This window comes from Beta vulgaris, chromosome 2 (assembly GCF_026745355.1).
Source record: "Beta vulgaris subsp. vulgaris cultivar EL10 chromosome 2, EL10.2, whole genome shotgun sequence".
Lineage (NCBI taxonomy): Eukaryota > Viridiplantae > Streptophyta > Magnoliopsida > Caryophyllales > Amaranthaceae > Beta > Beta vulgaris.
In genome coordinates, this window is record NC_079203.1 from 49595740 (window position 1) to 49619511 (window position 23772).

The window sequence follows — 23772 nt, forward strand, 5'->3', positions numbered from 1 at the left end:
ATTATTTTTTTAGCTGAGAAGAATATATCTTATTGAAGGATTTTGTCTTCGATCGAGTGTAATAAACTAAATAATATTAGGATAAATTATGGAGATAATATATTCAATAATATTAGGTGATCACAACGTTTTGCTAGAAGCTAATTGTGATTTGTTGGACTAATATGATTGGGCCAACTACTAGTATTATTGAGTCCTATGAGGTCATACAAGTAATGACACTTGGATATTACCCAAATTCATTTGTGAAATGGGTTGGGCGGTTTTATGATGGGTGGGAAGAGTTGTAACTCATGAGTTTATTAGGCTCATAATGTATGACATTATGAGGCAAAATAAAGTCTCGTGAAACACCTCTTTTGCAACCACCTTATATAATGATATAGGGGTTACAAAGGTGTACATACTTTACATCTTCTAGAGTGAAAAAAAATCTAATTTTCCCCTTAGTCTTTTACACACCCATTTCAGCCCTCAACTCAAAAGTAAGAGAGTGTTTTCTTTCTTCCGTACTAGCATACGTGGTGATCCAAGTGTTGTTCGTGGACCAACACTAGAGGAACGACGCTTGACATTCTCATAAGATCTCACTTGGAAGTAGTTAGTACATTTGAGGATTTACGCATCAAATGTATATAATGTTATATATATAATTTGATTCATGTTAGTTTATGCAATGATCTTGGGATAGATGTTCAAGTATGTGATACTTGGTTTTCCACTTTATGCATCTAAGTTCCTACACTTATTACTATAAACTTAATATATATATTATGTAAAATATTATTCCAGATTTGGAACTCTTGTTATAAATTCATGTAAGCTATTGCGTGTATAGCACGCGGTGGTCCAACTAGTTATTAAAAAAAAAGTTTTCTAATAGAATAGAATACTTATAAAGTTATAACAAAGCAAAAACAGATCCCAATTTCAACCTCCTTTTTGAAAATCCAAGACTAAAACATGCACCCAAGTCCCAACTACTAATTAAACACTAATCAGTAACACTGCCAAACTTTGATTAACTATATCTGACTATCTGAGGTTTCTCTCTGCGACAAAAACCACCGGCTTTACCCACAGCACGTGATCCATACCCTTCACTTCTCCCAATATTACTTTACATTTGGACCACCAACAAAATTCGCCTTAAAAATCAGGCAATTTTGGCCACTAGTTTTCCATAAACTGGCTAGAAAATAACGAAGAAATCTTGTTTCTTTTTCCCTTTAAGATATATCTAAAACTAGGTGCCACACCAAGCACCAAAAGAACATACCACACTTTATCCAAAATCTTTTATGCAATTCTATAAATACCTACATTTCCCTTCCTTTTTACTCCATCATCAATCAATCACTCACTTTTATCAATCAACATCGCATATTCAAAACACATACATACACTTAGAAAATATGGACGCCTTTCAATCTTGGGTTTCTGAGAACAAGCTTACTAGCATTGGTAAGTTGAGCAATTCAACTTTTCATAAATATGCTCTATATGTGTTAGTTTGTTTAGTGTCACTATAAAAATTTTATAGTCATGTTATTATTGCATAAAACTATAGAATAGAAGAGCAGTGAGTTAAATGTTTATGGTGGTGCAGGAGCTTTTTGGGCATCGGCAGTTGCAGCATCCGTTGCTTATAATTCCCGTTCAAAGACATCCCTCAAGCCAAGCCTCAGACTTATTCATGCTAGGTAAGTGCCTAAGTGGTGCTTTAATCAGCTCAAAATTCTAATTCAAGCAAAAATTTAACAATTTGGTCGTCTCGCATTGTTGTAACCTAAGGGAACACTCAAGAAGGGGGGGTTTGAATTGAGTGGTGAAATCTAATCGATTTTCGCAAAAATCCTTTCACAGCTCAGTGCCAGGCTCTGAGCTGAACACTCGAAAATTGCTAATTTTGTTTTTGCGAATAATAAACTTAAAAGATATTAGATTTGACACGAGATATAACGTGGTTCAATCTCACCTCTGAGATCTACGTCCACAAGAAACAAAAACTCTTTTATTTCTTTGAATCATATAATATCAAACTCTTGATACAATACGATTCCCCTCACTACTAACCCTAGTAATGACTCCCCCAACACTTAACTCTAAGTGTTGGCACTCTTAATAATGTAAAAGTTACAAGAAAGAACGATCCTCAAAGATGTGCTTCTTAGTCAAGCAAATAGAGGACAATTACAATTGTGAAATAGTAACTTAAACCTAATCAGCTCAGTGCTATGCTCAGTGCCAAGGAAATAGTTTTCAGCTTTTTAATTAGACTCGATTTATCTCTCTGAAAACGTAAGATCTAAAAGTGAATTATGAATCCCTTTTATAGAGTATGGACTGGACGAATATCCTTCCAAGGATATCTTCCAATTTCCTTAATTCAAGGGATTTAATTCTCTTTTAGAAAAACAATCTTTATCTTTTTCCTCTTTATCTTTAAAAAGATATGTTTTCCATAACAGATTTTCTATTCAACTCAAAAGATATTTTCCAAAACAAAACTGATTTTATGAAACTCTTTACAAACACGTTTTGGAAAATCTGGTTTTATAAAAAAATCTTTTTAACAACGTTTTAAGGAAACGTGATTTTTGTAAAATCTTTTTCCTTAAAACACGTTTTATAAAATTCTGTTTTTATAAAAAATCTTTTCTTTGAAAACACGTTTTTATAAAAACTTGTTTTATGAAAATCTTTTCTTTAGAAAAACACGTTTTTATCAAAAACTGATTTTTATCAAAATCTTTTTCAAAAACTTGTTTTATTAAAATCCGGTTTTTATCAAAAACTTATTTTTATTAAAATCTTTTTCTTAACTCGGTTTTATCAAAAACTTATTTTCCTAATCCCTTTTGATTTCTGATTTAGAAAACTTATTTCCTTTTTATATAGTCATATAACATTAACATAATTATTTATTTCCTTAACTCTAAGAAAATAATAATTATACTAATATCATATAATCTATATTTCGACACATAGCATATCACCAAGTTTGAGCATATTACATTTTAATCTAAAGTTACTATTCTAAGAAATTATAAACTAAAACTTCATTCTTGATTCTTCTTTTCTTCAAAGTCTTCGTTTATCAATTTCTTTCTTCATGCATCTGTTGCAACTGTTACATACTTTCATGCTACAACATATTATATTAATTTTCATCATCAAAACATAACATGTGCATAAAACATAACATGTACATGCACAACAAATTCCCCCTTTTTGATGATGACAAACTCATGAATATAATATTGTTACATAAACATTTGTTCCCCCTTAAAGTATGCATATTAACTTTTGTTCCCCCTCAAACAATGCATGGTTTAAACATTTAGTATATTCCCTTTTTGAATCTATCCGTACCTTAGATTAATAACTTCAATCATTCACTTGTCCCTACATGCTCATTTATATTTTATTCACATTATCTCAACCTAGGATATCATCAAGATTCTAGTCAATATTATATGCTTTCTTTTCCCCCTTTTGTCATTCTCAAAAAGCATCAAAAAGACAAAAAAACACACATATACTCAGAATAGATCCAAAATAATCCAATAGCTCAACCAAGTGGGCTAGGGATGCTGGTGCTACAACCAATACCAATTCACAATCATCAGAAACATCCAAAAAGTATCCAAAAGTACCAAAATAGTTATAAAAAAACAAGTTGACAAAAACTACAAGCCATCATCATAAGTTTAAAGTGGAACTAGGAGAAAAAGATGGTAATCAAGGTTTGGACAGAAGTTGAGGGTGACGTTGAGCATCTGTTTCTTAATGTGACACACTTCTTCCACCTTCTTTAAGCACCCCACACATGCCTCCCTTGGCGTGAACCCCAAAAAGTCCTTTTTTAGTAACTCATCACCCGTAACACATAAATCCATCCTACTTAGCATACCATCACCCACACGACAGGTTACTTCCTTAGAAGTAGGAGTTAACACATCAATAACATGTAATATCTTGGTGAGCCACAGTCCATACGGATAAAGAGATCGGTGATGGACAAGTTTTAGGTAATGAAATTTCGTTTACTGTGGAGGATAGAGTTCCGAAATTGAGAAAGTTTAGAAAATTGACAAACTTCATCCTCATACACGGTGTCAAGATTCCTACCCCTGAGATTGAAGTGATTCCAGGAGAAACGTAACAGCAGAATTACCTAACCATTTTGTGGGATAAATTCGACCAGATAATACCCGTGGTGTTTTGTCAGACACCGAAACCCGTGGTCTAGGAGAGGAGGAAGGAATGTCGGTTGTCGCAGCAGGTGGACCGCGCCGTTTGCGAGGCGGTGGTGTAGCAGATGTAGTGGCAGCGGAAGGGGTTGAAGTGTTTCGAGTGGATCTGCGAGGGCGTGGTTGTGGTACAGAATTTTCCGAAACCGGGTTGTTTTGTGGCGGTTTTGTGGGAGGTCGTTTTGTGGCGAAGGTTTTGAATCGACGTTTGGTGGAAGCGGGTGGTTTTGGCGGAGATGGTGGGGGTGTCGGTTGTGGAGGCGGTGGAGGAGGACTGGGTTTGGTGGAGGAGACGGCGGGGCGAAAGGACGAGGTGGAGAGGACGGTGGGGTTGGTGTCGGAGAGGGAGTGAGGGGGTCGACGGTTTTCGTGAGAAATCGCCGGCGAGCCACTGTTTTTCTTCCCATTGTTAAGGGTTGAGTGTAAGGAAGAAGAAGGTGAAAGGTTTTTAGGGTTGTGGAGGGAACCGGAAGTTAGAGGGAGTAGGGTTTGGTAATGTGGGGAGGTCTTTAGGGTTTTGAGTTTTAAAAAAAAAGAGGGGGCCGGTTTTTTTTTTTTTTTTTTTTTTTTTTTTTTTTTTTTTTTTTTTTTTGAGTGAGTAGGGTTAGGTGGGGTTGGTAGGGTTGACCACTTTTCCATTACAACACATGCCTTGCATATTTTTTAGAAAAATTTTATAAAACAATTTTGAAATTCTTTTAGTTTAGTCAAAGCAACATCAATAGAGATTTTCGAAAATTGTGATACTTTTGTTGGAATTTTTCATGGAATTTTCTGAAGCAACTTAGGTGTCAGTTATCAGGACAGCATCAATAGCCTTTTTAGGAGTCTTGAATTAAATCAAACATCTGACTTAGTGTAGGTATAATCTTTTGAACTCTTAAGTTTGCAAAGGGATCAAATAAACACATAAATCAACTAGGCACTAGAAATCAATCCCAAGGCTAATCTAAGCTTTTCAAATCTTTCACGAGCAAGTGGTTTAGTGAAAATATCAGCTATTTGGTCTTCAGTACAAATAAATTCAAGGGCTACCTTTTTCTACATGATTACTTGTTTATTTTAGGAACCCATATTTGCTTGGGTCCCTTTTTCTTACGTTGAGCATCTAGTATGTCTTTCCTAACCCAGATTTGAGTAACATGTTTGACATTCTTTGCAATTCGATTTTTCTTTTTGTTGCAGTCGTCAATTAGATGACCATTATTTCCACAAAAATTGCAAATTAGATATTCAGGAAGGCCCACGTATTTTCTCTTTCGAAAGTCTCTTTCGAAGGTTCTGGCACTGAGCCTGGCACTGGGTTGCTGGTCAGTATATCCTAATCCAGTTTTGTTCATGTTGTTTGTGGTGCAAGTTAAGTAATTTAGAGCATTCATCCCATTAGTCCATTTTTCGTGCATCTTTCGAGCAATAGAAAGTTGTGATTCCAAAAATTCAACTGAGGTATTTAAATCACTACTTCTTTTTCGGGAAGTCTCTAAGTCTCTTTTAACTTTATCCAACTCTTCTCTTATCTTTGCATCACTAGGCAACATGAGTGGAACAATTCTAGATTGTTGTCTTGAGTTCTTAAGTTCATTCAACTCATGATTTAAATTTTCAATTTGTTCCTCAAGACCGGATTTTTCAGCTTCGAACTCAGTGACTGGCACTGAGTTATTTACGAGATTATCAACTAGAGTCTTTTCTTGTTTTAGTGTGTTTATCTCTAAGTCTTTCTCATCAATCCTTTTTATCAGAGTTTTGTTTTCTTTTAGCAATTCCTTATATTCTGTTTCTAATCCAATTTTTAGAATGGTCAAGTTTTTTATTTCCTTTTTCATATTATCAAAATTATCATTCATGTTTTGACAATCATCAATTACGTTTTCAAGCAATATGACAAGCTTACTTTTGGAAAGAAGATGAATTGAAGGTTTTAAAGAAGTTAGACTTACCTCACTGTCTTCTTCCTCTTCAAGAGGGTTCGAACTTTTAGCCATCAAGCATAGATGTGAGTCGTCATGGCTCAGTGCCGTCTTCAGAGTGGTCTGTACAGCACTCAGACATAATTTTGCTTCGTGGCTCTGAGCGTGGCACTGATCCTCGTCAGAATCCGTGTCTCCCCAGACTGCTGCGATCATGGCTTTCTTGTACTCCTTCTTAGACTGCTCTCGTTTTTCTCTAGGCTTTTCTTCATCCCACAAAGGACATTCTTTAATCCTGTGATCGAACTCACCACACTTGAAACAACCAGAGTTAGTAGCACTTTTCTTAGGGTTAGAAGTAGTGCCTTTTCCTTTGAAATTTCCACTTCTCCTGAAGTTGTTGCTCCTGTTCTCTTTTAAGAAATTTTGAAACTTTCTAGTTAGAGACGCTACTTCTTCATCACTTTCACTATCATCCGTTTCTACTTCAGTTTTTAAGGCCAACCCTTTATTCTTAGGTTCACTTGATTTAGAGTCTAAAACAAGTTCGTGAGTCATTAAGGAACCTATGAGTTGTTCTAGTGAGAGTTTTGATAAATCCTTAGCCTCTTGAATAGCAGTTATTTTAGGAAGCCATTTATTAGTCAAACTTCTTAACACTTTTCTAACTAAATCTTCAGAAGAATAGATTTTTCCTAAAGATCTTAGTTCATTAGTTATTAGTGTAAATCTGGTAAACATATCTTTAATAGATTCATCCTTAGTCATTGTGAACAGTTCATATTGTTGGACTAGTAAATCTATCCTAGACTGTTTTTCCTCATTTGTACCTTCATGTGCCAATTCCAATGTGTCCCAAATTTCCTTAGCAGTGGTACATGCAGAGATTCTTGAATATTCGTCAGGTCCAATTCCAGATTGGAGAATACTCATAGCTTTGAAATTCTTTTCTGCTTTTCCGTAGTCAACAGAATCGTACTCCTCTTCCTTTTTGTCGAACAGGTTACCTTTATCGTCTTTGTTTTGGATAGGAAGAGGTCCAGTCTTGATGATTCTCCAGCATTGAAAGTCAGAACCTTGAATGTATATCCTCATCCTGGTCTTCCACCATCCATAATCTTTTCCGTTGAAAATTGGACACTTGGAATACTTGTCGCGAAAGTCGTCTTGTGTGTTCATGATTTCTATTCTCTAGATGTGAGTCTTACGAGAATAGCCTGCTCTGATACCACTTGTTGTAACCTAAGGGAACACTCAAGAAGGGGGGGTTTGAATTGAGTGGTGAAATCTAATCGATTTTCGCAAAAATCCTTTCACAGCTCAGTGCCAGGCTCTGAGCTGAACACTCGAAAATTGCTAATTTGTGTTTTTGCGAATAATAAACTTAAAAGATATTAGATTTGACACGAGATATAACGTGGTTCAATCTCACCTCTGAGATCTACGTCCACAAGAAACAAAAACTCTTTTATTTCTTTGAATCATATAATATCAAACTCTTGATACAATACGATTCCCCTCACTACTAACCCTAGTAATGACTCCCCAACACTTAACTCTAAGTGTTGGCACTCTTAATAATGTAAAAGTTACAAGAAAGAACGATCCTCAAAGATGTGCTTCTTAGTCAAGCAAATAGAGGACAATTACAATTGTGAAATAGTAACTTAAACCTAATCAGCTCAGTGCTATGCTCAGTGCCAAGGAAATAGTTTTCAGCTTTTTAATTAGACTCGATTTATCTCTCTGAAAACGTAAGATCTAAAAGTGAATTATGAATCCCTTTTATAGAGTATGGACTGGACGAATATCCTTCCAAGGATATCTTCCAATTTCCTTAATTCAAGGGATTTAATTCTCTTTTAGAAAAACAATCTTTATCTTTTCCTCTTTATCTTTAAAAAGATATGTTTTCCATAACAGATTTTCTATTCAACTCAAAAGATATTTTCCAAAACAAAATCTGATTTTATGAAACTCTTTACAAACACGTTTTGGAAAATCTGGTTTTAAAAAATCTTTTTAACAACGTTTTAAGGAAACGTGATTTTTGTAAAATCTTTTTCCTTAAAACACGTTTTATAAAATTCTGTTTTTATAAAAAATCTTTTCTTTGAAAACACGTTTTTATAAAAACTTGTTTTTATAAAATCTTTTCTTTAAAAACAGTTTTTATCAAAAACTGATTTTTATCAAAATCTTTTTTCAAAACTTGTTTTAAAATCGGTTTTATCAAAAACTTATTTTTATTAAAATCTTTTTCTTAACTCGTTTTATCAAAAACTTATTTTCCTAATCCCTTTTGATTTCTGATTTAGAAAACTTATTTCCTTTTTATATAGCATATAACATTAACATAATTATTTATTTCACAACTCTAAGAAAATAATAATTATACTAATATCATATAATCTATATTTCGACACATAGCATATCACCAAGTTGAGCATATTACATTTTAATCTAAAGTTACTATTCTAAGAAATTATAAACTAAAACTTCATTCTTGATTCTTCTTTTCTTCAAAGTCTTCGTTTATCAATTTCTTTCTTCATGCATCTGTTGCAACTGTTACATACTTTCATGCTACAACATATTATATTAATTTTCATCATCAAAACATAACATGTGCATAAAACATAACATGTACATGCACAACACGCATATTAACAAGTGTTGAGAATAACGTAAGTATCTTAGTTGATAGAATATCATATATATAGTATTATTATGAGTTTATGACAATAGTAGTCTAATAGTAGGAGATCTGATTAAAGTTAATAACATTGTTAGGAGCTAGTGTTTAGTCACTATCCTTATAATATAAATACGTAATTGATTAATGAGAAAAAGTGAGATCAATATTGAGATTGGTATTAGTTGCCTGACAAAAACTTAACAATAACCAACAATCGATAAATGGTTTTTAATAAACATTGTGTTAGAGTGACGATTAAAATAGTGATAGCATTGTACTACGTACAAGTATACATTAAACAAACTAGGTGAATTAGCCAACAATTAACAGTCGATTATACATTGTCTAGCAAATATACACTGAATGAAACTTATATTTCTCTTTTTCATAAAAGTTTTGTCAAACTATGATAATGTGGTTACACTTACAAAGTCATAAACCTTATTTTTTTGGCTTTTCTTGGCTAACAACAGGATGCATGCACAAGCCTTGACACTGGCAGTGTTATCAGGTGCAGCAGTTTACCATTACTATGAGAAGCGCAATGAGGAGAAATGAATCCGACAAATACGCCTAACTGAAAGACGATGACGATAACACTCATGATTATCAAACAATACCTGATTTCATGACTTCTAAATTTTGAAGGCAGAAGATACAATATATAATATATTATCGGCTACTTGATGCAATATTAATGTTCTGTTTTGTTCTGTTGTATTTTGTTATGCATTACTAGCTAGTAGGAGTACTTTTCCCCCCTACTCTTCCTATGTACATATACAATCAAATTAATCTAAAATAAATTTATGCTATGCATTACTATGTTTTTTTTTTCGCATATGTTTTTTTTAAGGTAGAATGAGGGAGTTTTACTATAAAGGTATAAAGGAAATTTCTCAAACGAGTTTCAAGATGTTTCATCCTTTGATGTTAGAAATATGAGGTGGGAAGTGATGCCTCTAGGCTCACTACTTCCCTACCATAACTTCCGTTACTATGTGATTGGACAAGTTGAGAGATGAACAATTTTTATTTGGGGGGCACCCACCAGAGAACCCGTTGGTAAGAAAAATGACCCTGCTTTACCAGCATCTCTCGCAGGTTAGTAAACCTAGTTACACATGTCAATGTTTGAGAGTAGGGGGAGTAGGAAGTCTCTACTTTCAAATCCAAGTAGGTAGTAGGATTAAAACTTGTGATCTCAAAGTAAAAATGTGAGTTCTCCACCAGAGATAGCAATTGCATATACTTTAATACTGATATACCATAGACTACACTCCTTTTGCTCCTAAAAAATAGATCATAATATTTATTTTTAGATGGACTGACCAAATACACTTGTCTATTAAAATAACAATTAAAATGACAAAATCTAATATCAAACTATCTCATATTTACATCTAATAATAAAACTAGACAACCTATCTTCTAAGACTTGTAACTTATAATTAAGTATTTGAACTAATTTGGGTTGGGGAATGATACTATTTTTTAAATTAATACTTCCTCCATTTCTTTTTACTTGCATCAGTTGTCTTTTAGAGAAATGTCAAAATATTTACAATCAAGCCAAAAATAGAAATTATTCTATAATAAAATGACACATATACTCTTACTTGGCTAATTAATCCTAACATCTAATCACTCATAACCCACCACGAACCTAAGTTCCTACTCTCTCTCCTCACCCCCAACTCTCAACCACCAACATCACCACCACCCCTCACAAACACCACCATCATTATGCCTATTTTTTCGGCAGCTACCCCTCCTTTTTTCAACCCTCTATTCTCCGAAGGTTCAAGATGTTCGATAACGATAAGCATTGATGGTGGAATTTCATCATTAAAGCTTCGGATTTGGAGCTTTCATGGTGAAGTTCGACAAATAAAGCTCTATGGATATCGATAATCTTTTTCTCCTCCCTCGTCTTCGGTTATGATGTAGGATACCTACCATAAATTTTCCCAACTCAATCATGTATGATGGAATCATCAAAAATTTGACCTTTTCGAACTCTGTCTGTAACTCACTAGAGGCTCGAAAAACAAAGAGAAGATGTGTATGAACGAGATATCCAACAACAAGAAGAAGGAAAAGGAATGAATAGAAGAACTCCCGAACATTTGGCGATCCCAAATGTGTCCATATCAATGCTGACTCATTATTTCGATAAATCATTTCTTCGGACAGAAGAAGATTATGCAAACAACTCGAAATCTCACTTATCAGATTCCATTGTGTAAGACACAATTTTTTCTGAAGAATTCGCCATGATATATCTGATCCGTGCATAATATCATGAAGAATAGAATAGATCAAAATTTTTGACTGCTACTTAGTATCGGCAATAGGTCTGAAAAAGTCTCTAAAAATCGAAAATTTAGATATTTGTACCCTGTCGAAGTAAGGACAACATTACTGATGAATTTGCATATTTTGGAGAACTTCGATGACAAAATTCATCTTTTTTCCTTTTTTTTCACGATTAAGAAAGATTTGTAGAATAAGTCAATTAATATATATTTCAATTAAAAAGTCAACTTAATAAATATTTCGGATCTAATATTAAATATAAATGATTCAAATTACATAAGTTATTCTGACTACAATTTTATTGTAACAATTGTAAAATTGTCATTGTTATATTATGTAAAGTATGATGGTCTTTAAGTTAAAACCCAAAGTTGAATTCACATGTGAGAGTACCATTAAGAGAAGAAAGTTGTTCATTTTGTAAGGCTTGAGAGCTACTCGTTCGATTGTCTACTTATTTTTGGAATGACGGGGTGTTTGTTTAGGGGGATTAGGGGGTGGGAATGGGATATTATATCCCTATGGGTAGATATCTCATGTTTGTTTGAGGGGATATCTAAATTCCCATGTGAAAGGGAATGGGATTAAAACCCCTCTTATCCCACCAAAATAAGACATGGGGAGGGGCAGGTATTAGGGAGGGGGATTATTTTTGGTTATGTTAAGAGACAAATTTACCCTTCATTAAAATATACTTCACTAATATTGCTTGCTCTTCTTTTGCTATCCTTCATTAAAATGGGTAAATTTGTAATTTAGCAATATATTCCCTACTTAATCCCACTAACATACCAAACAAGGGATTGGAATATATTTAATAAATTCCCACCTTCTAACTCCCATTCCCAATCCCAATCCCATCCTCTAATCCCCAAAGTCCCAATCCCTCATACCAAACGCCCCGTGAGGACTTTTTAGCCTTATTAAGCGGGCCTACTCTCTTCCCTCCTTAATGAGTTCCGAGACCCACTTAATAGAATTTCATACATTTGTAAAATGTTGGGCCACAATAGTAACAAGAGTTCTTCTTCTAAATAGGGATGGCCCGCTTGTAAAGCAAGTCCAAATATGACGTAAACTCAAGCTTGGTTTGGTTTCCCATACATAACTACTTGGATTAGGATACGGCCCAGCTAAGGGGACCTTCAAGCCCGCAACAAAAATTAACAAGTTACTTAGCTAATTGTCCACTGCATACTCATGATTAACAATTCTTGTAACCCCAAATTTTGGTCCCCACTGGAGACCCTTAGATAAGAAGAAGGATTTTACTAGATCAGCACTTTTCGCAGGTCAGCCAGTCAGGGGAGGAACATCATCGAGAGCCGCATTCCAACCAACTTTTGAATTTTCTTAAAAACTAAGGTTGAAAATGTAATTTTTAAAATAGAGTAGCTTAATTTTTATATTTTTCCCCCTCTAAAAATATAAATTATATTTTAGGCCCCCTCTAAAATATTATTTTGGTTCCCAATATAGGTCAACGCTTGGGAGTAGTGAGATATAAGGGAATCCCTACTCCTAAACACAAGTAGGTAGTGGGGTTTTAAGGTGAGTTTCCCACCCCCTCTACCAATTAAGTTTAGTTTTCCATATATAACTACTTGGATGAGGATACAAACCCTAATTACATACTTCCGTATGAAAATGTGCTACTTGATCTCTCTATGTAGCAAGTATTTTAAAACAAAATATGTACAATTTTGACATTTAAGGTGTGCCATCACTAAGCTACACCGCATCTTTGTAATTACTTTGAGGGTACTCTTTTTAGAAGGTCCTGATAAGAAACACATGGTTAAAATTAAAACTACTAAAAGAATGTGAACAATAATATTTACCGTTTCTTACAAAAAAGAAAAAAACAAATTAAATGTTAGGAATATGAAAGATTGTTAATCGGATTAGGAAAGGAACTCTAAAAATTAACATCCAAAGCTAGCATGATAAAATCACTACATTGCCTCATTAGTTTATGGAGTGGATGAAAATGTTATCAAAATGTTGTTTACTTAGTATATTATTAAGGTCCAATTTTATAAGAGGTAATACAAGAAGTTTTTAGAATCATAGAAGTGGTTATAAGCCAATTATAACAAGTCAAGACAATTCCTATTGTTATGGGATCATCATCCCACTTACTTGATCATGTTTAACAGCACACGAGAAATAATACTTGGTGAACAAATTCAACAAAGCCAAAGATTTTCAAGGGATTAAACTGTTACACTAACAAGATGATCTCCCACAAATGGTTAGTGGGGAGGAGATTAAGGAGCCACTATATATGTAGCAATACTCCACTACCTATGTTGCAACGTATCTGTAAGACACCCAAGGATCATCTACAACCAACTACTATTATTATTTATTCCTTCCAACCAATTGCCAAATTTATCCATCTATTGTTCCATCTTCACGTACAAATAGATCATCACTATGGTCTATGCCTAATACCTTACACTATTACTCGACATCCTACATCTTCAACACTGAACGTCGTTCCCTATTATCCATATACTTATCCTTGATACCCCGCTCATAGTAACCAATTTTATACGTAACGAGTCCATGGAAGTTCTGCTGGCTATATAAGTCTCTTGGTAGTGCAACCATCCCTTTGTCTATTTTTATCTATAATTCCTAATGTCAATACTTTTACATTTGCGATAGCTACATATACATGGTCATATACTGTACTTGTAATTGGAATGGCTTTAACGCACGAATTATAATGTATTGGTAGACTTATATCCATTAGTGGTTTTTAGTTATTTTTATTGAGGGTTTTCGCGTCACCATTTTTTGTCTTCTCCTCCTCACTTAAATTCCGTCCTTTACTATTCTTGTTTTAATCTACTAATAGACGTCCCAACCAATAATTGTCCCTTGGACAATTTTTGGCCTGAGCATATATATATATATATATATATATATATATATTATATATATATATATATATATATATATATATATATATATATATATATATATATATATATATATATTATATAGAATACAAACCAGTTGCTCAATTTTATAAAAAACGAATACAATTTCATGACCCACTTGTTGACTTTTCATTTATTGGCGGTTTATTGTTATTATTTGGTATGACCTGATCAACACTTTTATTTTTATTTTTAAATACATTATAACAACATGGCAAATGGTGGTTAGGATCATTCAAATTAAAACATGACTAATATTTGCAAACATATCCATCCAATTGTTTGTTTGATGTTTCTAGTTAATCAAAATTCGAATACTAAATGAAAAAAATTGATGGTGATAGATTATATATATATATATATAGGAATGAGATCTCGTGAAAACTATCTTTAGGCTGAAAACTGAAAACAAGGGTAACTTTTAACCCCTTTAGGGTAACTTTTAACACTTTTAGGATAACTTTTGCCAGTTTTGAGGTAACTTTATTATATTAAGGGTAGTTGTATATATTTGAAGGATAACTTTATTTATTATAAGACTAAATATTACCACTTTTAGGATAATTTTTACCTTTTTAGGCTAACTTTTAGCAATTTTAGGGTAATTTCATATATATTTCAAGGGTAACTTTATGCACTTTTAGGGTAACTTTATATTGCGTGTTTATGAAATCTTATGGTTACATTACTTGGATGTTGTTGCTTTCTCTGATGTAAAACTGATAATTTTAATTTTCCTAATCTTTCGTTTCATGTGGTATTGTCTACTTTTTACTTTTGGTGTTCTCTCTGTTATTTTTATCTTGTTCATTATGGTGTAACAGCATACTCTGTTTTTATTAGTTTCCAAAAATTGTTATTAGTTGCTGTATTAAAGCTCTTTGTTACCCTCTCTCACTAACATATATTTGGCGAAATTCATACAACCTATTAGCTCAATTGGCAAAACATTGTGTAAGACACAACGATGTAGGTTCGAATCCTTCATAGGTTTAACTATAATCAAAGTTAAAATAAGTTACCCTTAAAATCTAAAAAGTTGTCCTAAAAATGGTAAAAGTTACCCTAAAAGTGGTAATAGTTACTCTTATAATAAATAAAGTTATCCTTGAAATATATAGAACTACAAATATAATAAAGTTACCCTAAGACTGACAAAAGTTACCCTAAAAGTGTTAAAAGTTACCCCAAAGGGCTTAAAAGTTACCTTGTTTTCAGTTTTCAGATTAAGAGCTGTTTTCAGCGGATCCTACCCCTATAATTATATATATATATATTTATATATAATATATAATAATATATATATAATATATATATTATATTATATATATATATATATAATATATTATATATATATATATATATAATTTCAATTGTTTTTGGGCTTGTGAATTAAGGAGATAATAAAGTAAACTTCCTTATCAAATTAGAAAATACTTGATATGAGATGCAATATTAAATCTATTTTTATGATGCCTACTTTTTTTATATGATAGTTATGTTTTACATTTGCATGAAACAATTTTAATGTTGAACGCGATAAATGATGAGGAATAAACCCTTGTTTTCGATTTTGCACTAACACATTGTATGGCGATAGCCCGATAGGCAATATACGCAATGTTTTGATTTGTGGTTTCTGCTAGCTTTGTTAATCTATGTTTCCATAATCGTCAATTTGGGACTGATTAATAAGTAAATTATGGAAGATAATGTTCATATAATTTTAATCAAGTCATGTAATATATTATGTTGGCTTTCCATTTTCCATGCATATGTTGAAAGGAAGAGAGCAAAGGAGAAGGTGTGACTTTGATGATTAGACCGTTAGACGTGCTATCCTTAACTCATATCTGCTGTTGTAAGGTTGGAAAGTCCCTTTCTTTTTCCTAACTTCATGATTCGTCTTTAAGTTATAAAGTACTCTACTTGAACAAAAAAATATTGTAAGGCAGCTTATAATACATGGCTACCAACTCTTTAGCTATTCTTACGATGACCATTTTACCCTCCAATTATGTCAAAACTTCATTACAATTTACATGCAAGATACAATTTTATTCATGAAAATAACTATTACTTTATTAGACTATTTGTTATGACTCCCTTCCTCTAGTCCCCCCTCTTTTTTTTGGTTTAAAGTTAAAAAATTTTGATCATTTGTATATGTATTCACCAATAGTATATAAGAAAAATATAATTATATATAATATTTTTTATTCTTTTTTAAATATAAATTAAAAATGTCACGGTTTTCATAATGTTTGCTAATAGAGATTTTCATAATGTTTGCTAATAGAGATATTCATCGTCAAAATTCAATAACGAAAGTCTTAATAGGGTATCACTTATTAAGAGGTGGGCTAAACCTCATGCAAAAGAAACATCATATGTAGATTGTGTGTGGATAATGTTAATTAGTTTACTTGTAAGAGATTATGTATAGATGTTTATTATATACCATTTATACTACATACAATGATACAATTTTGTGTTATTAGTTGATTATATACAATATTTAAAGATAACAACTTGGCACAAAAAGATAACATATTTGTTCAAGAAGTTTCCCAAAAATGAATTGCTTATCCTTTATTAGAGAAGAAAGTTCCTTACAAGTTACAATTATCATGGAAGGCCAATTATGTAATTATCATTCATGCACCTAATGACATCTTCCCCACAATGAAAGCAATCATTAGAATATGTCATTTTTAAATCAACAATCGAATTTTATTATACAAAAACAAAGCTACAACAAACTCTTTAAACTAATAAAATGAAGGGCACGTAACTTCCTCAAAGTAGTACTTATGAAGTTGACTTGCAACAAGAAAACTCAACCATACACAATATGATTACTATTTATTAAATCAATTTAAAACTTCTTCATTCTCCTCCCTAAATTTTTTTCTTCTTCAATTCCTCTTTCAATTTGGTTTCCAGGTTTGATTATATTGCTCAAATTTATATATCATTAATTTGGAGAGCTATAAGAAATGGATTGCTCAATCTGTACTACAATGCCTTTCATTTTAAGGCCTCCAAGGAACACCATTTGTGCAGCTTGCTACGAAGGAGCAAGAAGCTTAATATCCTTGATTAACAAATTCGACGGCGATAATAATAATCATAAATGTATTGAGAAATCTGGAGGCAACAATGTTATTTCATCTTCGAATCCGTCTTGTAAGGTAATTTAACTAGTTTTCATATTATTGTTTCTCTAGTTGATTGTGTTATGAATGTTTCATACGTATTATTTATGTAAGCCTAGCTACGTACAAAAAAAGGAGTTAAAGGTTGATCATACATATGTTTTCAACCCTTTCCTATGTAGTGATTACTAATTACTTGGATGTCAAGTTAATATGTGTATTTAACCATTCAAGTTCAAGTTGATGATATTATTTGTATAAGCTGAATTGGGGCATGCAGAAAGAACAGTTGGATATAAGATGGTCAAGTCACAATCTATTTAAGGCTAGTTATGTATTGGCCGAATCTAACAAACTGCAAATTAGTTACCACTTCTCCTTCGACTTCACACGCATAACATACATATAAAGCTAGTTTTCATAATAAGAGGGGAGTGGGGGAAAACATGGAAAGTAAAATTATTAACACATGGTGGATGTTTGGAAAAAATAGAAAAGAATATAATACTAGTTAGAGAAGCCATTAAGGCTGGCTTCACTTACAATATTCTCTCCTAAATAAGCTGATTTCCCTACTACAATCAATCTTTTTTTAGGGTACTACAATCTATCTAAATGCATCAAATGTTAATTTATTATTGCATAGAAAATACAGGGTAGTGGTCTTATTACTTATTGGACATCTATTAAGAACTGCTTGTATATAAAAATTTAATTTTGTTTTATTAGTTTCCAATTCTTAAGTAATCTAATTTTTACTTATTATGCTCATGTTATGGGTGATTATATTTTTCATTTATCAAGATTATACTTTGGAATGACAAAACCAACTAGTAACTTGGTTTAGTAGTTGATTAAGACTTTAGTATATAAGCTTGAAGTTACAGTGTCAAATTTTATACAATACACTCTCTAATTTTTTAGTGTATGTGAAATAAATGGTTTAAAAGCTCCTTAAAGGAGAGTGTCACGTGGCACCATTCTGAATTTAGAAACACCTTTTAATATATTAGTACAGATATAATTAGAAGTTAGATTTTTTTTTCTTCTCATCCATCACAATATAAATATAATATTGAGTATTGTTCGGGTCTTACCTAGTGATCGATTATATATATATATAAATGTGCTCAACAAATAAGCCATACAAGTAAATCATATATCTATTGATATGAAAATATAGGGAAAAAAAATCAGAATTAGAGTGTTTTTTCAGTGTAGAGATGCCATATCATCTTTTATAGACTTAAGCAACTACTTTTACCAAATATTTACGTTAATAAGCTACTTGTCAGTTTCAACAGCTTATTAGTTTTAAGTTATTACATTATCAATTTCATTTTAATTATCAGTTTTGGTTCCTTTTCAACTAATATTGCCAAACAGATCCGTTGTACACTTGTAGTGTTAAAAATCAACATATGCATGCATACATTGATTTAATTTTGGCCAACCTTTTTACTTAATTATTTTTATCATAAAATTATTATTTTTAGGTTAAAAACTAGTTCTTGTCCCATGCCATACGCCCCAGATTATTATTAATGACGTGCATTTGAAGTCTTCAAAAATAGAAATATATGTCTTTAATATAAATGATTTTTTCCCACACAAAGACAACATGAGCATTGTAGTGTAGTTGGTTAGTGCATTAGAATATCAAATGAGAAGTCATGTATTCGAGTCTTGAAACATACATTTTTATGGTTTAATGTCTCATTCGATTATATGGAGGGGAGAATTAGTACAATGTTAGGTCATTGAGAGCTTTCTAGCTATAGAATACGTACTTTTGGCCTTCAGCATCTTGCTAGCTAATACTACTAAAACCCACATATATATATATATCATCAATATCATATGTTTCATCAACTACATGAATAAAAGAGTTATTCAACCTTGAAATTCAATGTACCTATATATATAGTATGTTGTTGCACCATCTTTTTATATCCTACTTTATAACAATCACCGGTTTAATGTGATGCACAAATGTTAAATCGTCTTAGGCATTAATCGATATTCAAAACTGATAAGTGATTGTGCATGCATTAACATTTAACGTAGCTCTGAAAGCATATATGTAGACAAGTGACTAGGACTAATATGTATAAACTCCATCTGTCTCAGATTATATCGTCTTATAATAATATGTTTGTCATTTTGTTTAAAATTTTTTATTAGATACTTATAAAATATGTTATCTTGTAATTATGCAAAAATGAAATATATGTGAGTGACAATAATTGTCAAAGGACCAACTCAACCAAAAGGTTAAGCTGATGGTTGGAGTCTCAAGAATAGTATAATATTTTGTCACTCCTCCTCACACGAGAGTCCATTAGGCTTGAAGTATGGATGCAGCACAGGCCGCCTTCATACCTGGCGCTAAATATTCCACTTAGAAATGAGGGGTGGATGCGATTTGAACCCGTAACCTTTATGTCACGTTGACTCTGATATCATGTCAAAGGAATAATTCAACCAAAAGCTTAAGCTGATGGTTGGAGTCCCAAGAATAGTTTAATACTCTATCAATAATTGATAACAAACAAGCTTTGTTTCATTTTCATGTATTCTCATTGTTATGGTATAGTTGTTTAATTTAATGTAATATGAATTGGATCTTCAGGGTTTCGCCAATGTACTTAAATGGGTGAAGGAAATGAAGGATATTGAGGAGGAAGTAAATGATAAAATGAGTTTTTTAGGTGAATTTGAAGTTGCCTTCAGAGATGAGATTCATACTGATATTCTTGTAAAGCCTGGAAACAACGGACCTCCTATTCCTGCTCATAGAGCATTATTGGTATGTCATTTTGTTCATTTCCCTTCATTATCTCTTAATTGAAAATAATTAGTTTAATTAAATACATTTAGTATTAATTAGACTTATTTCGTTCACCCACCATTTTGTACATGCATGTCTTATATGCTACGTTTCAGTATGTTTGACTATTCTCTTATACCTGCTTCGTTTCCACTTTTCTAGCCAAAATATCTTATAGAATCATGTAAATTGTCCCATAGATGATATTAGAGTTATTGTACTCATTTCCTCAGTGGCGTATCTTGACTTACTTTTTAGAGGGGGCCGAGTAAATAAATTAGAAGTTGAGTTGTTAATTTTTTTTTAAAAGTTGAATTGAAATACTTAACATGAAGTTTATGGCTACAAACAAAAAATTAGCTAATGTAATTGTTCTATATAACTAAATCTTAACACTTAAATTTTATTGTCTATTTATTTTCTTGACCAGTGTAGAAGTAGTTTAATGAATTAGAAGAGTAGTTCATTAATGAATGGTTAACTTTTCAAAAAATTGAAGGAATAGTTAATTAAGTCACTTTTAGCCCAGGAGCTTTTTTAACTTAAAAGTCACTTCTGTTATAAGTGACTCATATAAGACAAAAAATATCTCATGTCTTCTTATAAATTTGTAATAACTAATACAATATCATATGATATTTTATAATTGCTTTCTTAACTCATAACCAACAAAAGAAAAAGAAAGCAACATTGATATTTCACCAATAATTTTTTGATAAAAGTTTTCTTTATAATCGTTAGATATGTATATTGAGAAAAAAAAAAGAGAATATTGAAGAGTTGGACAAACATAAAATATGAAGCAAAAGAAAATAGAAACAATTAACTAAAAGGACTTTTCAAAATAAGGACTTTTCAGTTTGGGGACCTATGCGATTGAGCTCTTTGCACACCCTCTAAGACGGCCCTGTGTTAACTGATGTAATTAGTAGACCTTATTATATATGTAGGGAACGAGGGAGTAATATATATTTGTTGATGCATTTCAGGCAGCAAAATCAGAGATTTTCAAGAACATGTTGGACTCAGATGGATGCAAAGAAGCACCAAATGAAGCCATAACTCTTCCAGAACTGAATCATGAAGAGCTTGAATCTCTCCTCAACTTCCTCTACTGTGGGAGCTTACCCATTGACAAGGTCGAAAAGCACGTTTACTCACTTTCAGTAGCAGCTGATAAATATGAGATTCATTTCCTACATAAATTTTGCGAGCGACAAATGCTGAATTCTCTAAGTTCATCCAATGCACTTGATATCCTTGAAATTTCAGATGTTTGTTCCAACTTAACATTAAAAGATACTGCCTTGAATTTTATTGTCAAAAACATGGAGGATATAGTTTTTTCCTCTAAGTTTGAGGCCTTTGCTTTGAAGAATCCACATTTAAGTGTACAAATTACTAGGGCTTCTTTAATGGATATTAAAAATAGGAGAAATGCAATGTAAATCAGCAAAAAAAGGAACAAAGCTACTTTAATTTAACCGACGATATTCTATTAAATGCTTTGCATTGAAATTATATTTTATTCTAATGATTTGTATAAATATGAGTAATTAATTAGAACAATATATTTCTTATCTAGCACCTCGGGACGTCCGATAACGGGATCGATTCACATATTATAATGAAAATAAGATAATTAAATTCCAAAGCAAAGGACTATTATTCCCATGTTATTTAATTTTCTATCTAATATTTTATGGTGAAACTTAATTATTTAGGTGGTCACAACATTAAGAGTTGTGTAATACTAATATACTCCCTCCGTCGGTCCGTCCTCTATTAGTTTACTCGTATTCCTTTTAAGGGTGTCCCTTATTAGTTTACCCCTTTCATTCTTTTGTTGTTTTTGGAATGGGACCACAAACTTTTCATCACATACACATTTAACTTTAATATAAGATAATAGTTTCTCTTTCTTTCTATGACGCACAATATTTTTCTCCTAAAACTCTATGCAAAGAAAGGGGTAATAAACTAATAAAGTACGGATGGAATATATTTAATTCATTGAAAACTATTGAAGGTCAAATTTTTATAACCATAACATGACACGGCCTGTGCCAAGGTCTACCACGCACCGATAATTGGATTATGGATAGTTCTATATGTTAAATTGCAACCTCAATTATCATCAATTAGGATGTATTGCTTTGTGCTATCCATGAAACTAATTAAGGTGTAATTTATACTGTAATAATTAACATTAGCCACAAAGGCGGCGAAGTGAATTATGTGATACATTAGAATATGGAAGTGGCATACAAGTATACAACTGGTATAGCTAGCTAGCTAGATCAAATAAACCTCACGAGATTTCATTCTTGTTCTTTTCTATTTATGATCGATAAGATTCGGAAAAGGAAATTCCATATGCTCCCTTGCTACCATACTAAAATTGTAAATGATAAAACATCTAATATCTAGTTCATCATGTGCAGCTCACATGTTCACTTACTAGCTGACACCTAGGCACCTTGGATCACGTGAGAATCATTCTAGGGATTGATATTGTAATATTTCTTTTCCTAGTATAAAAAGGCTGCATAGGTCAGCTTGTAATACTTTAACAAACACATCACAAAATATAAGGAGGAGCCGCCATTTGAGCTACCTACCCTTACTCCAATCTTCTGCATTTATTTGCATTCAATACAGCAGATTTCATCAAACTCTTTCCTTAAACTTGTTTACATGGTATCAGAGCTGTAAGAGGTAAGTTGAATCTGTTAAAGTTTGTTGCTTTAATAGTGCAAAAAAATTCTATCTTCTGTTATTCAGTTGCTTTAGTCTTTTCTGGGTAACAGTAGAAGATTGATTGTGAAAACTTCCTTATTTAGTCTTTTTGCATCATGACTGAAAAAGATACATCAAAAACTACCATTGAGACAAATAGTCCTTTGTATTTGCACCCTTCAGATGGTCCAAATACCTTGAAGGTAGATTGTCTGTTAACAGGGGCTACAGACTACAGACCATGGAAAAGATCCATGGAAATCTCTCTTGCAACCAAGAGAAAGTTGGGCTTTGTCACTGGGGCTTTGACAAAGTCTAGCACTGATTCTGTCTTGAGAGAAGCTTGGGAAGCTTGCAACAGCATGGTCACAGCCTGGCTTCTTAATAACATGACAGAATCTATAAGAAGGTCAGTGATGTATATGAAGTCATCAAAAGAAATCTGGTTAAGTCTTAAGCACAGATTTACTGTGAGTAATGGCAGTAGGAAGTATAGACTAAACAAACAAACCTATGAGGTGAAACAAAATGAAAGACCTGTGTCTGAGTATTATACAGAACTAAGGGTTCTCTGGGAAGAGATAGAGTCAATGAATGACTATCCTTCTATCACAAGTGTGAACACTGAAGTTACAGCTTATGTTGAAGCTATAAATCAACAAAAGGAAGAACAGAAACTTTTTCAGTTTCTAAATGGTCTTGACCTTTCATATGGGTCCCTGAGAAGTCATATCTTGTTGATGCACACCTTACCTACTGTAGAGGGAGCTGTGTCCATGGTTCAACAAGAGGAGTCACAAAATGAAGTGATAGGAAAAGAGAAAGAAGAAAGTGGAGGCATAGCTCTTTACAGCAAAAATGACAACAAGCCATATTGCACTGTTTGCAAGAAGAATAAATCATACAGCTGA

General features: G+C 32.5%; 3 protein-coding genes across 4 annotated transcripts; all 3 read left to right on the forward strand.

Moving 5' to 3' along the window:
• Positions 1-1231: 1231 nt before the first annotated feature.
• Positions 1232-9686, forward strand: LOC104908241 (hypothetical protein). Of its 2 annotated transcripts, none has more exons than XM_057392734.1 (3): positions 1232-1464; positions 1610-1703; positions 5442-5573. In XM_057392734.1, the coding sequence occupies exons 1-3, from the start codon at positions 1302-1304 to the stop codon at positions 5545-5547; spliced, it is 363 nt and encodes a 120-aa protein (XP_057248717.1). In that variant the 5' UTR covers positions 1232-1301; the 3' UTR covers positions 5548-5573. The 2 variants fall into 2 exon arrangements, with proteins under 2 accessions (XP_057248717.1, XP_010695639.2); XM_010697337.4 differs by lacking the exon at positions 5442-5573 and adding an exon at positions 9338-9686 and having other exon boundaries at positions 1251-1464.
• A 7252-nt stretch (positions 9687-16938) lies between these two features.
• Positions 16939-21682, forward strand: LOC104908236 (BTB/POZ domain-containing protein At3g56230). Its single transcript, XM_010697332.4, has 3 exons — positions 16939-17328; positions 19925-20101; positions 21112-21682. The coding sequence occupies exons 1-3, from the start codon at positions 17134-17136 to the stop codon at positions 21568-21570; spliced, it is 831 nt and encodes a 276-aa protein (XP_010695634.2). The 5' UTR covers positions 16939-17133; the 3' UTR covers positions 21571-21682.
• A 1295-nt stretch (positions 21683-22977) lies between these two features.
• On the forward strand, positions 22978-23772 carry LOC130590540 (uncharacterized). The gene has a single exon (XM_057393034.1). The coding sequence runs from the start codon at positions 22978-22980 to the stop codon at positions 23770-23772; it is 795 nt and encodes a 264-aa protein (XP_057249017.1).

Bases quoted from the DNA above. Each gene is read 5' to 3' on its own strand.
- LOC104908241 (XM_057392734.1), top strand. From the start codon at position 1,302: ATGCAATTCTATAAATACCTACATTTCCCTTCCTTTTTACTCCATCAT. The intron at 1,465-1,609 runs GTAAGTTGAGCA...ATGGTGGTGCAG, and splicing joins GAACAAGCTTACTAGCATTG to GAGCTTTTTGGGCATCGGCA. The intron at 1,704-5,441 runs GTAAGTGCCTAA...TTTTTGTTGCAG, and splicing joins CTCAGACTTATTCATGCTAG to TCGTCAATTAGATGACCATT.
- LOC104908236 (XM_010697332.4), top strand. From the start codon at position 17,134: ATGGATTGCTCAATCTGTACTACAATGCCTTTCATTTTAAGGCCTCCA. The intron at 17,329-19,924 runs GTAATTTAACTA...TTGGATCTTCAG, and splicing joins CTTCGAATCCGTCTTGTAAG to GGTTTCGCCAATGTACTTAA. The intron at 20,102-21,111 runs GTATGTCATTTT...GATGCATTTCAG, and splicing joins CTGCTCATAGAGCATTATTG to GCAGCAAAATCAGAGATTTT.
- LOC130590540 (XM_057393034.1), top strand. From the start codon at position 22,978: ATGACTGAAAAAGATACATCAAAAACTACCATTGAGACAAATAGTCCT.